Source organism: Anomalospiza imberbis, chromosome 13 (assembly GCF_031753505.1).
Source record: "Anomalospiza imberbis isolate Cuckoo-Finch-1a 21T00152 chromosome 13, ASM3175350v1, whole genome shotgun sequence".
Taxonomy (NCBI): Eukaryota; Metazoa; Chordata; class Aves; order Passeriformes; family Viduidae; genus Anomalospiza; species Anomalospiza imberbis.
In genome coordinates, this window is record NC_089693.1 from 17,628,581 (window position 1) to 17,642,734 (window position 14,154).

A 14,154-nucleotide genomic window follows, 5' to 3' on the forward strand; every position below is an offset into this window, starting at 1 on the left:
TGAGCACCCTGGTCTAGTGGAAGGTGTCCCGGCCCATGGCAGGGGATTGGAATTGAGATTTAGTCTCTTCCAATCCAAACCTTTCCGTGATTCTGTGATTCCATGATTTCGCCTCTGGTTCCGCTGTGTTTGCCAAATTTACCCATCTACAGCATCCTTGGGAGTGGGAAAAGAAGCAGTGGAGGGATCAGTGCAGCTAAGGTTAGCAAAGAAAGGCTCCCGCAGCTCCGCTTTCATTTCCCCCACCACATTGGACACAATTACCATTTCGGAGTCACTGTAACAGGCCTGCCCCAGGCGGGCTGCGGGCACCACCTCTGCGTGAGGAGGGTGCTCAGAGGAGAGAAGGAACTCAAAACTGCCATCGTAATCCTCTTCCTCCGTATCCCCCTCCCCATCAGCAAAAGTACCTCTAGTCAAGAAATCGGAGCGCGTCCGCGCCATGCGGGCTTTCTTTTTATGGCTCGGTCTGGGCACCTGCTTGACCAAAGGATAAAACAAAACAAAACAAAACGAAAAGAAGGGTTTTAAAGTAAAAAGGAGACTCTACCCATGTAGCCTTAAGACATCTCTCAGGGCCAATGCACCCCATGGAGGGGATGCAGTATTATGTCTAGTGAAAACAGCAAAGGATGAGGAAGAACAAAAGCTAAGACAGGACGGTGAAAATGGACAATCATGGGTGTCACTCAAACGGAGACATTAAACCAAACCAAGACAAGACGGCGTTGGACAGTGTTTGCCATCAGGATCACGGGATCCTTTAATCCAGAGCTGCTACAAATTATTCCTACAAGGCTTTTTAAGAGAAGGTGTGGAGGTTACTGTGCTGTCATACCCCCATTCCCATGTCTAGCAGCCCTTGTGCTTCAGAGTTCCCTTCTTTGAAGCTTTTGAGGGAAAACTGGCCAATTAAGTTATTTTTCCCCCTTTTCAATGCAAAAAGAAAATAAACAAGTCATGACTCACCTCGCCTCTGCCAGACCCCGGCATCTTAAATGGCTTCCGTGCTATTTCACCCTTGGAAAGGCACTGATGATTTGCCTCTCTGCTGAAACACAACAGAACAGAGATGTTTCAATCCTCTCCCAAAAGCCTTCCCACCGCGCTAGCCCAGATCCTGGGAGCCCAAGCAGTCAAGACTAAATTGTAAGTCTGAGGTCATGGGTTTCAGAATTGCTTGGAATTCTTCAAGATTGGACTTAATACCACAAGACAAGAAGAGAAAACCTTCTGCCTGTCAACTTTATGCAGCAAGGTAGTTATGGATTGTATCTTTGTACTTTGGGATTCTCAAATGTGACTATTCTGTTGCAGAGCAAATATTAAAATACAGCAATTCTTAATGCCTTTTTCTTCCTGTTGCTTGTTCATGTTGCGCATGAACCAGGAAAAGAAATTTTCAACAGGAATCTTCTCCTGTCACAACAGCACAGAAACCACAAGAACTACTACACTTGGAGGTACCTTGAGTTACCAACAGTCATTTACTGGGAGCTTTGCCTTGGAAAGGGTGCAGCAGGATTTAGGAGGGGGGTGATTTATATCCTTTTTGAGCTGCATGGCCAAAACCACTCCAAAATTAGGCAAGGCACCTTAAGCAACACAACAGAGTGGGAGCAAACGTTGTCCAAAGATCTTGCTGCCATCTCCAGACCCTGGAGCAGCCCAAGGATAAGCAACGTGATGGAGCTGAGCAACTGCTAAGTCCATTGCAGGTGTAATTAATTACATATGTGAATGATACAGTCTCCAAAGAGCATTCACTCCCAAACTCTCTCTGGAGAGCTGGTGTTTTTTCATCTGCGATGGTCAGTGTCCACATGGCTTTGCTGGATTAATTATATGGTAAACAAGAAAAATCCTGGAATTTTCTGCCTCATCCAGTAATTTCTATTCCAACTACCCAAAAATCCTAAGAACTTATTCCTCATGTTTCACCTTGAGAAATAAACTCCTATCCCCATTCATGTAGGGTAAATAATAACAATATTGAGCCTGTTTATTGACTCTCTTCACCTGCTTATGACCATGATTATCTCCCCTGGATTATATAATGTTGTAAGAGACTGATAAATCACATTCCAGGTATTTTTCCTTTCCCTCTGACCTCCCTGTTGCTAGAAGATCAAGAACCCTTTGTTTAACTATGAGGTTTGTGCAGACTCCAGAACCAATGTTCTGGACCTTTTGTACAAAAAGGTCCCTAGCAGAAGGAAGAGCCCATGGAGAAAGCCTATGGAGAAAGCATAGGAGAAAGCCCACCATCTCTTTACTCACTGGAGGCCAAAGGGATTGTCCTTTGGTGTGAAGAACATGGAGCTTGCCCTCGTCTCCTCAGTGGCCTGGTTGGGCATCCGAGTTTGCCGGAGGCGCTCTGTCCTTGAGAAATGGCTGCCTGGGTGGTCCTTGGGGTCCAGAGCTGGTTTGGAATGGCAGTGGGGTTCCAGACCTTCTCTTCGCTCCACAAACATGCTGACAGGTCGGTCTTTGGGGGCACTGTGGGCTGGAGAGCTTCCCCTGGTCCCAACAGTGAGACCCTTGATGTCCACTGCTGAGGCTGGAGCCATACCTGGGGTGGGGCTATGCTCCCCTCTGCTCTGGGGGTGCAGGATGAAGACTGACTGAGGTCGGCTGTCTGTTTTTTTGGCTGGTTTGAGGGAAGGGTCCTTCACTCTGCTCTGCTCTGTCCTCTGCAAAGCTTCTACCCTCCCCTGCTGCTCGAAGGCTTTGCGCTGTCTCTCCAGAATTTCCTTCTGCTGACGAATCTGCTCCATCATCTCCCTCTCATTTTGCAGCTGAAGCTGCTTTTGTCGTTCTTCCTTCTCCACGTTGAGCTTTTCCAGTCTCTTAATGACAGAACCTGGAGAAAGGGCCCGTGCTGCTGTCACTGTCCCACGTTCCTCTCTCTTGGTAGAGGGTTTATCCTTTTCCTCCTCTTCTCCCAAGGCTAATCCAGATCCCTGGTCTGGATCAGAGTCCTTCCTGACCTCAGAGAACATAACTGTCCTTTCCTCTCTTTCCACTGCTTTATTCCTTAGGTTATTCTCCACCATCTTCACCTTCACATTGTCTTGTGGTGGGACGTAGAAAGTGGGGAGGTTGCTAGAAAGAAGGGTTTCTCTTGGGTGAGCCTTCATAACATTCAGGGGGTCACTGACTCCACACTCCTTCCTGGTGATGTTATCGGGCAGCACCGTGTCTGCTGGGGTCTGTCTGCAGCCGGGCAAATCCTTGTTCCCATCCGCTGCACAGAAAGGCTTTTCCTGCAGCTGAGCCTGGGGACTGCTGGGCAGGGAGTCCATGGAAAATGACTGTGTATCATGCTCATCTAAGAGTTTGCTACTTGAGGTATCTTCATTGCTTAATAGCTCGAAGCTCCCTTGAGAGCCCTCGCTCTCCGGGGTTCCCTGAGGGGAATGCAGCGCCTCGGACACCAGCTCGGTGGCCCAGCGCTGCTCTTCCGAAGGTGACAGCCCACCCGTGGAGCGGACCTTGAGCAGCTCCAAGCTGAATTTCGCCTGTTCCAGCTCCCTCATCCTCCGGCTTTCCCTCTTTGCACGAACCACTTTTTTCTGGTTGAGATCCTCCAGCGACTTGGGCCTCTCTCTCACGATGATCTCCTCCTCGGTGTCCATCCCACTCTGGCTGCTGGCTCTCTCATGCCTTTTGTACATGGAAGTATCCAGTGGGTCCATGTGATTCACCCGGTTATTCTCCATCAGTGATTTATGTTGTTCTACAGCTCTCACTCGCTCCTCAAATGAGCTGTCCTCCCATTTAGATGGGTCAGAGCCCTTAATTTCCAAACCATCTGCTTCCAGTCCATCCTCTTCTCTACCTGCCAGGCCATTCTCCAGCTGCATCTCTTTTAACTGGTGCTCTTTCAAAGCTCTAAACCTGGAAGAAAGCAGAAAACCAGGATATTCAGCCTTGCATCCACTCAGGACCCTTCCAGGCACTGCACTAGTGATGTCTTATTACCACCACCACCATCACCTCGCTACCACCAACATCTCAAGAACCCTCCTTGCACATCTGGAGCAAGACAAGGCAAGGCACATTTGGTTTTAAACCTTCTTCTCCTCTGCCACGTCTGCTACCAAAGGGCTGCCCCAACGCACCTGAAAGCTCCCCTCGTGCCGACAGCAGCAGGTCCAGTCTCCATCCCTGGTCTAGCTGCTTCATAAGCTGTCAGAGCCAGAAAAGCTTAACCCATCGCACCCCCTTGGCTTCTCCATCTTCGCCATCCTGCCCAGACTGCATCTGGAACAACTTAGCAGGGACTTGTGCCCGGCAACAAGAGCTTTCTGCAGCTCCCAAATGCTCCAAGTGACGTTAAGGTGCTCACACCTTGCAGGCAACACCTCTGGAGAGTGAATTGTGACCTGCCTCCTGGCCAGCGAGCCCAGGCATGGCTGGAAAGCCTGTGCCCTCCACAGTGGCTGGCTCCGGTATCCCTTGTCCTTGTGAGCCAGCGCAGCAACCAGATTGGTGAGGCAATCTGAGTTAAAAATAGGCTACTTAAACTGGCGCTGCTGCCAAGAGGGGAAAAAAAAAAACCCTTGTGAGTATTTACGGCCTTGGCTTTGCACTGCCTACGTGCTCCAACCTGAAATAGGCTCTGCTTATTCCAAGAGCAGGACATGCAGCTAAATTGCTAGAAAGCGTGGGCAAACAAAGGACCAGGGCAGGTCAGGAGAGGGTCATGGAGGGGACGCTGCCCTGTGTAAGTCACTGCAGTGCCCTGATTCACACCAACCACCTTCCTCCCCTGTGAGCATCATGTTCCTCTTTACCCGAGGCCAACGGTGTTACCTTTGCCGTGCCAAATACCCCCGGCACGCCGCCTGCAGGCACACGGCCCTGCTCCTGCGGGCTGTGTACGCCTGCCGGGTACGGTGTCCCCTCCAGGCTGCCTGGATGCTGGTGGCTGCGGCGTGCCGGCGCCTGGCGTGCTCCCGCCAGCAGCTCTGGATGAGATGGGCTGCAAACTGCATCTGCAGGAACCTCCGCCGCTCCACGAAGCCTCGCCAGTGGGTCTGAAGGATGACAGCGGCTTTGCTGAGAACTAGAGGGTCTGGGGATAGTTTGCCTTTTTTTCGGCTCTGGTAGCTTCGCCAAAATCTCTGCAAACACAGCAGGGGATTCCTTGTAATGGGCATTGTGTGAAGATGGGACAGCACCTGCCTTCGGGCAACCTTTCCAGCTCCCCGCCATTCCCAATTTATTACAGCAGAAGGAGTCAATCCTGATTGCAAGCTCCTTCCTTGGACAGGAGAGCTGATTTTACCCACGGGCTCTGTCTGTAGGATTTGGGGATCGTAATTTGCACTGGAATCCAGGACCAGCACCCACCTGTATGCTGACGGCCGCGTGTCGCAGGCTCAGGAACTGCCTCCTGCAGAGCAGGCTGCGGAACCAGCGCTGCAGCAGAGTGATCCTCCGCAGCACCTCCTGGTGCAGCAGGTCCTGCAGAAGCTGCCGCTCCCGTTCCTTCATGAAAACCTGGCCAAAATAACCCAAAAATCACAAGCATGGAAAGCGTCCCAGACCACCAGTCAAATGATTTAATCCTCCTGGTTTGAGTCCTGGATGCTCCCAGGAAAGTTGAGGAGCTGATTTTTGTGAAGGCACCTCTAACAGGTTTCAGCAGTTTCACAACAGCCCGTGACTGTCTAAGCTCTGAATTACAAAGCTTTCTCGTCAGGGGAGGCAAAATGAGGACTATTGTATCAAGCTAAGTCTACACACACACACACACAGAGATTTTGGAGGACATGAGTTTTTTGAGACTGCCTCATTACAATCAATAACAAAACAATATTATTCCTTACTCTTTTATGTTAATAATATTAAAAGTTTCATTTAAATCACTGATTTTTGGTAAACAGAAGAAAAATAGTTTTATTAATTAAAACCATATGTAGATATTAATTTATCAGACAGAAATACAGGCAAATATTATATCTGTGCCTTAAAGGCTGAGCTAAGGATGAACATTTACCATTGTTCTTCCAACTTGATAATTGTCCGGATCGAGTTTTATCTTCCTGAAGAAATCATGGATATTGTGCTTAGATGGGCTGATCCCTTGTGGCAAAAGAACATGGAAATGGTTCACAAAATCCTGAGAAGGAAAAGAAAAAAAGCAACACCAAGATTTAGTTAGTTGGGTCCTGCTGCTTCTTTCTCCCATAAATAACAGATTTGCTCCACCAGCCACGTGAAATGGGACCTCTGGAGTGAGCAGAAGGACAGATAACATTTTATGCACTGAGGAACACCAAGATTCATCCAACTTTTGTTATTTGATGGGAAAGACATCAAACTAGGGACCCAGCAAGGTTCAAACATTTTTCAGCGTGGGAGGAGAGGTTCTGCAGGAGCCACAAGGTCATCACGAGCAAAAAAATGCTCCAAATCCCCAGCAAGGGTCACTACGGAAGGCAGACACCAACATCTGCAAAACATCCCTGAGATGCTCCAGCCGTTAGTGCTGGGAGGATTCAAAGAGTGAAGGAGGTACAAGAGGATAGATCCTCCCAGGCAAGGTTGGGATCCCTGCTCACGGCAAAAAAATGCTGAGCATTTTTCTTTTTCTAGACAGCTGCTGCGCAGAACACGACGTCTGCCCCAAAGCAGCCGCAAGCAGGAAACCAATCAGCACCAGCAAAGCATGAAAGGACCGACATGTACACAAAACCTGGCAAACATATGGAAAAGAAGAAAACAGGAAAAGCTGGCTAACTTCAGCAGTTCAGAGGATGATTATCATCTTCCTGATGGGACACAGCCAACCTGACAGGGCAAATGCTGCTCCCAGTAATTCCAGATGCAGAAGAGAACGTGCAAATCAGACAGTTTTTTCCAAAAGGGAGTCCATGTTGCAAAAAAATACTGGTTTTGTTCAAAAATCATGGTGCAGAGGGCTCGCAGCCCTCCCTGAGGTTAGATCGACTCATAGGCAGAGAACAACCTGTTACATCCACTGCCTTCCAAGAGCTAGAAATTAATTACCCTGATAAAAAATGAAGACAAAGCCCGTTGTACTCAACCTGGAAGGAGTATTTGCAGCTGTATCCTGACTGGCGGATGCGCACGGTCTCCAGCATCCCCGTGTAGCGCAGCTGCCGGAGCACCAGGCTGTCGTTGAACCGCAGGGGCAGCTGCAAGGGGAAAAGGACCAAGGATGAGCAAATATTTCCTTTCACTGAAGCTTTTAAGTGCATGGATGGATGGGTGAAGGGTTCAGCAGATGTAGCACATGTGCACGACACACATATTGTCAGCGATGCTACAGGAAGGAGGGAAGGTGGGTCCCCAGGAACTGAACTAATCCCACTGGGATTGAATCCTGTTTGCTTCTGAGACTTTCAAACAGCTAACTAGAAAAAAAAAAGCCATGAAAAAAGATTTTTTGTATTTGAATTGAATAAGACCCCCCCAAGGGCACAGTTAATGGGTGAGATTTTGAGCAACTAAATCTCCTATGCAAAAAGCTTCAGCTTTAAATGCCTGGATAAAACTCTGAAGGATTAATCTACAAAGCATCCCTACATTTTGAACTGAGGGTCCTCAGTCTGTGACACAATTACGAAAAGTCAAATTCAAGAAATACGAGTCAGTGTGATCAATGTAGTTTATTCTAAAAGTATCTGCTTTTACTTACAAAAACTTTATTTTAAGGATGCTTCAGGGCTCAGACCAAGCACAAGTGAATTCATGGTTCTATAAATCTCACTTATGACTGGTCAGAAGCTTCAAAGGAGTCAAACTCATTTATTAGAGCAAATATATTTGGCTCTAATAAATACTATATTTGAATACATGTGTTTCTACAATTATAAGAAGAGCCAGTGCAGTTTATCAAGAGTGACACCCAAGTGATAAATCCATGCTTCCCCTTGCCCAAATCTTCTAAATTTAGCTCAAATTGAGGCTTTTTTTCCTATCTAACTCGCTGTAAAAAGGGAAAAAAGATTCCCAAGCTGATTTCTAGCAGGATCTAGCTTTCACAGGATGGCATTTACCTTCTCGGCGTTGGATCGGATGCACTTGACAAAATACGGCTCTGCTTGGCCAAGGGTCTCCATCAGTTTGTTGAGGGATGCCTGCAACAGAGGAGAGACAGGGGAGGGAGAGGAGACCACAGTGGATAATGAAAATCCAAATGCTTAAATTATAAACCAACATAACTTGGAATTAATTATGAGTAAATGAGGCACACGGGAAACTGTTCTCCCAAATGAGTGTTTTAGCACAAGCAATTTGGCTGATTTTGTCTTTGCCCCCAACAAAGAAACTAAAGATGAATATAATGCTGGGCTGGATTTTCAGATCTTGGGCTCCCCTGGTGCCCAAATTCCCATCCAACTCCCCAGCACAAGCCTTTTCCAGCCATGAATGGGAGCTCCAAGAGAAGAATTTACACCTGGCACCAAACAACCACTGATGTTTCATTTTTTACGTTCCCACAATGTTTTTTAAATACAAATCAAATTTTCCTTTATCAAAAGTGACTCCAGGCAGGATTTACTCCTGATTTTTAATTATCAAAACTTTACTGTTGGCCTAAAAAGGAATTGTTTTTAATGAAAGTTTTGCCAAGGGAAAAATCAGGAATTCACAAATATTTTTGAAGCCTGAGACCCTGAACACTTCAGAGTTTGTTTCTAGAGAAGAGCTTCAATGCTGGCATGTTCCTGACTGAAGGATCACTGAGAATCCAGAGGTTTCCTGGTTCCATTTTTCTACTTCCCCTTATTTATTCATCACCATTAAAAGCCTCTCCCATAAAAGTGAATTTACATTGGCATCACTCTACAGCCAGCTGCTCCAGTGGGATGTCATGCTGAGCTATCCCTTCACCTTGCAAACCTTTGACTTTTTTTGGGATTAATCACAAGCTCTTGGAATAAAACCAGGCTGAAAACTAGAGTGTGCTGAGTCCATCCGTGCTGGCCAGGCTCCTCAGCCACATTTTTTTGCTGTGTCCTATAAATACTTTGGGTACCTCTAATTGCTGAGCACATTACAAACATGGCATTGGTAAAGTGCTAGAGAGTTGATTACTCCTGATTTTAAAAGAGCTTAAAACTCAGTCATGTAAAGGATATTCTGTCACATTTACTATAAGCAGAGTTATAAATTTTGGAATACAGGAGTTAATAAACTGATGTGGTATTACAAAGAAATATTTTGTCCACAGATCAGCTCACAGGAAGCCTTTTTTTCCTTCTGATCATTTCAAAGACATCTTTATGGGAAGCCTTTCATGTTTAGAAAAACATGAAAATCCTGGATGTTCATTCACATCCAGGATTTTGGAAGAGGCAAGGGATGGATCCCACGCACATGTGATGCAGCTGTGTTATGTACATTAACTTCATGCAAATATCCCTGCCTCTGTCCCGGGGAGCAGCAGGAATGCCATGACGTGGCAGACCTCTGCTGGCATGCTCCTGGTTTTCTTAAAATCTGAAATGACTCATTTTTACACAAAAGAAGCCTACTGGGAGCCTTCAATCAGCAGCGATGCTGCAGCATCCCACTGTGCCCACACAGGCCAGTGGGAGGGAAAGGGTGTACACAAGGGACACAGCTGCTTTGTTGAAAGTCCAGCAAGCAGAGTGCTCCCAGTGCTGGAAATGGTGGGAACGGGATGTGCAGGACGCATAGGAGGGGTCATTTCCATTCCCTCAGGGCCATCCTGTGTGAGGCAGATGGTCTAGGCACCCTCTGCCATCTGGTGGTCAGGGATCCACAAAGGACATGTGAGGTCACTGGATTAACCCTGTACCCATCTCCTTTGTCCCTCTGCCAGCAAAACTTTCTAGCCACCCACTCCTCCACCTGTACTGTACTCAGCCTTTCAGGAACCCTTCCATCCCTGTCTCCAGGGCACCACCTGCATGGGTTAAAGGGGAGCTCTACAGTTTTAGGTATGGGTGGTTTAGTTTTCCATCGGGAAAGCCATCCCTGCTCCTGGAGCATGCTCCGAGGCAGCTATTTCCCCTACAGATTACCCTAAGTACAGGGATAGTGGAAATCCACAGGAGATGGAGCAGCTGCAAGCCCGGTGTTGAGGCATTAGCCACAAAGCAGCGTTTCTCTGCAAAAAAACCACGTTAGGAAACATTTGTGCTTGCTGCCTGTGACCCAATTCCACGCACTGCAATTTTATTAGTTTGCTCTTGATTAAAAAAGCAACGCTGCTGCTTTGTCCCTCAAAACTATTCTCTTTAACAAGTGCTCACTGAAATGAGGGATCTTTGATTTGAATGTTCTGTGAAAATATACCAAAAAAAAAAAAAATCAATTTGCCCCCTGAGGCTTCTCAGAGTTTTGTTGGGAGCATAAACAGGTTTTGGGAAGGCCTTTCACTCCAAGACATCCCTGTTTCAACCCGTCCACGGGTGTGAAATAAACTCTGCAGGATTGAATTTTGACCAGAATACCATTAGATTAGACAAGGCTAAATATATAAATTTACAGAAGTGCATTCTGCAAATTATATATACACACACGTGCGTGTGCATGTATTTTTAATTATTTAATCTTACCCACACTTACACACAGAGACTTTCTAAATATAAACCACATCTCCAAAAAAAACCCCAAAGCAGTCAAAATTACAAGTCAAAACCAACCCAGACATGCTTAGAACCCAGATTTTAATTGAAAAGCTGCTTTCTATTATTACCACCTGCTTGTGCACATGTCTTGTAGCAGTTTCCAAGCCGTGATGCACATATAGAACAATCACACTCAGGTTCGAAAAGACCTTTAAGATCATTGAGTCCAACTGTGAGCCCAGCACTGCCAAGTCCTTGGAGGATTATTTTCCCTGCACCAACCCTAGGGATTGCTGACTGGCACACTGCACTGACAACACAAGATCAGTGCCTCCTCTGAATTCCCCTGCTCGCCTGGAGATAATGCAGCAAGATTCTGACTTTTCTGCCCCTAATAAAATTCCCATTCTGTCTCAGAACAGATTATACTGGATGAGAGGAAAAAGGACTGCAAAAAATCCCAGGATTTGGGGATTTGGTGGTTTCTGGATCTGGGAGAGAAAGCACCACAATATGATTTACCAGAGGACAGGGATGCACCAACATCTCCCCCTGCAGCTCACCCTCATGTCCCACTTTGCTCCATGTCATCCCCCATGATACCCATCCCCACTCTTATTTCTCTCTATTTGCACCCTTTAAATACCTGCCATTCTCTCAGTTCCCTCAAGCCCTCAGTGGGATTCAAGGTCTAAATGCTGCAGGGGATGGGGCAGGACTGTGCCTGGAGCAGGTGAGTCCCCTCTACCCATCAAAGGAAAGGGCTCACCTGGAACTGGGCGCTGATGCTGGGTGGTTTTTTCTTCTTATGGAGGTGGAGGAGAGATTTGGTGATGCGGTCGTGCAACGTCAGGTTCGTGAGGTGCTTGAGGGACTTCACATCCAGCAAGTGCTGCATAAAAAGAGAGAATCCACAGAAAATCCAGATGTTATCATGGCATCATCTGCTATATCCCTCCTTTACCCTCACAGGGCTTCCTTAGGTGACTCAACAGGGAAGACTATGGGATGGCTTCCCTGTGAGGCTGGCCAGGCCCTGGCACAGGTTGCCCTGAGAAGCTGTGGCTGCCCCTGGATCCCTGGCAGTGTCCAAGGCCAGGCTGGATGGGGCTTGGAGCAGCCTGGGCTAGTGGAAGGTGACACTGGCCCATGGTGGGGGTAGAACCGGATAACCTTTAAGGTCCTTTCCAACACAAACCATCCCATGATTCTGTGATTCTCCTCACTGTTAATGAGCAGTTCGCTGATTATTTGCATCATTGCCTCTGCAGGCACAAGATGGACATAGAGAGGAGTAAAAACAGTGTTTGCTCCTCTCCTGGTGCTCTGCTCCTGACCACAGATGCAGCACCAGTGAGGATCACAAAAAGCCTTATTCTTCTAGGGACAAGAGATGTCCTGGCATCTCTTAAAATATAATAAATGTAGTCCAGATGGAGGGAAAGCAACGAGATTGTTGTCTATCAGGTACCAGTTCTCCTGCATCACTTGCTCATTTTAGTTTAGAGATTTAGTTATTAAATTTCACCAGCATGTACATACTCCTTCTCAGAAGGAGGAAAAAAGAGACAGAGCAGCTCCAAGGAGGATGCAAGTGCTCATATCTCTTTCTCCCAGCAGAAATCAGGGATGAAATCCTTTGGGTTCATATGAATTAAAGAGCCCTGAACAGAGCTGAGTTGACAAAAGTCTTGGTGTAGACAGAATGGTCTTCTTCATATCCACCAGCATCACATGACTGTGCTACATCCTTAACCCACAAACCACAAGGGGGAAAATGCTGCTTCTCACTCACCTTTGGGAGACTGGGTTTGGCTTTGAAGTTCTTATTTCGCCTGGGGAGATAATAAATGGCTCAGGTTAATCCACAGTGCAATTGTGGAATGGAGGAGTTTATGAAACCAGCCCCTCCACATCCCCCTGAGCAGCTGCTGCCAGTAGCCAGCACTGAAATGGGGCTGCCCCTGCATATTGCAGACTAAGAGGAATGTATGCAATTAATGGGAATGGAAATGATGGCATGCTGGGAATTTGGGAAGAGCAAAGAAGCCAGGTCACAAAATGATTGACCAGCCTCCTGCTTTCCAAACCCAATGTTCATTCCAGCCACCCTGGGATGCTCCCTGAACCTGCGAGGAGGCTGCAGTGTGAATCATCAACATCATCTGTCCAGATAATTTATAATGGAAACTTTGATATGATGTTAAAAGTGTGACTGCATGTAATGGCTGCATTACATGGCTGTTGTATCTCCAGACTGGTGTGACCAGAAGGTTTGTTCCTTCTCTTTCTTCCCTTGGTATGTCATTCTGAATCAATGAGACAAATTAAATCAGACATGTCAAATGTACCGGGGTTGCTTTGACCCAACTGGGAGACAGCTCCAAGTCTACTTGGCAGCCTAAGAGTTTTATATCCTGGCTATTTACATTCCCCTAACTACCCTTGCTGCTCATGTTGCTGCAGGAGTAAAGCCCAGATCCCCTTCTGGGTACTGACATGAGGATGCCATGGGCCCTCTCCAGCAGTTTGCTGTTGGTGGCGTTGACGAATATCCCATCTTTGTCCAGGAAGGTGCCAGGGCTGGCGAGCCTGTTGTGCCTCATCCCCATCCGGCCATTCCAGCCAACTGCATAGGCATCCCTGGAACACCAGACACCGTTAGGAAGAGATAAAAACCACAGTTCTATGATAAAAACACATCATAAAATAGCCCATTGGTAGAAAAGGAGCTGCTGCTTTTTTCTTTCCATTGTTCTTTTGCTCCCATGGGATGAGTCCCTGGTGCCAGACAGCACATGAAACCATTGTCTACTAAAGCACCTCTCAAAGATCAAATATTCACAAAAGGAACAAATTAACAGCAGGACAGTAACAGCTTCCAGCTCTCCCAGACAGAAACCTTGACTCTGCAGATACCTCTAAATACCTTTGGTGGTCTGAAGGATATGAGGCCATGACATCTAGTGCTGACTCTGTCTCCTCAAATTCACACAATCATTCCATCAGGAAAAGAAAAAACAAATGTAATTTTCAAGAAACTCATTATTTGCCACAAAGATGGATGTCAGCCCCAGTTGGATGGATAGTTTGACCCAGAATCACTCTCTGGGATCTGATTACAAATCAGTCACTCAATTTGGTCCCCTCTGCCATGGAGCATAACTGCTATGGTCTCCAGACATGCTCACCTGGCTTCAGAAGGGCTAAAGGAAACAAAGAGAGGAGCCAAAATCCTCTCTTGGAGGGATGGAAACTGATACTTGACCAAACTACACATCAGGACAAGCAATTTCCAGAGGTGAGGAGCCTTCCAGTGGTGTCTGAGGGGACATGAAGCCTCTTATGGGCAGCATCCCACCCAAATACTTTTGGCTTGGTGGGTTTCTGGTGGTTTGTTGGGGGTTTTAAATTGTAAATTTTTTATCAGCCTTGCAGAAATCATCATACAAAATAAAAGCAATCTAAGGAAGGATGTGGGGGCTGCAACACCACACCCCCCCCAAGTATCTCAGACAGGAGGAAAAGGAACAGGAGGAGACTCCAGGCTGCACCAGGTCATGAGGATGCTGAAGGA

General features: G+C 46.9%; 1 protein-coding gene across 10 annotated transcripts in view; it reads right to left on the minus strand.

Annotated features, from left to right (window-relative positions):
* Positions 1–14,154, minus strand: part of MYO9A (myosin IXA) — a 171,426-nt gene that overhangs the window by 18,537 nt on the left and 138,735 nt on the right. For 6 of the 10 annotated variants that reach the window (XM_068204297.1, XM_068204295.1, XM_068204292.1 and 3 more), the window contains 11 exons: positions 13,077–13,220; positions 12,373–12,412; positions 11,347–11,469; positions 8,034–8,114; positions 7,059–7,169; positions 6,008–6,130; positions 5,359–5,508; positions 4,819–5,129; positions 2,281–3,900; positions 970–1,051; positions 265–477 (listed from right to left, as the gene is read on the minus strand). In XM_068204297.1, the coding sequence (XP_068060398.1) occupies positions 265–477; positions 970–1,051; positions 2,281–3,900; positions 4,819–5,129; positions 5,359–5,508; positions 6,008–6,130; positions 7,059–7,169; positions 8,034–8,114; positions 11,347–11,469; positions 12,373–12,412; positions 13,077–13,220 (2,998 nt within the window). The remainder of the gene's footprint in view (positions 1–264; positions 478–969; positions 1,052–2,280; positions 3,901–4,818; positions 5,130–5,358; positions 5,509–6,007; positions 6,131–7,058; positions 7,170–8,033; positions 8,115–11,346; positions 11,470–12,372; positions 12,413–13,076; positions 13,221–14,154) is intronic. The other 4 variants (XM_068204293.1, XM_068204301.1, XM_068204299.1 and 1 more) reach the window with 3 other exon arrangements.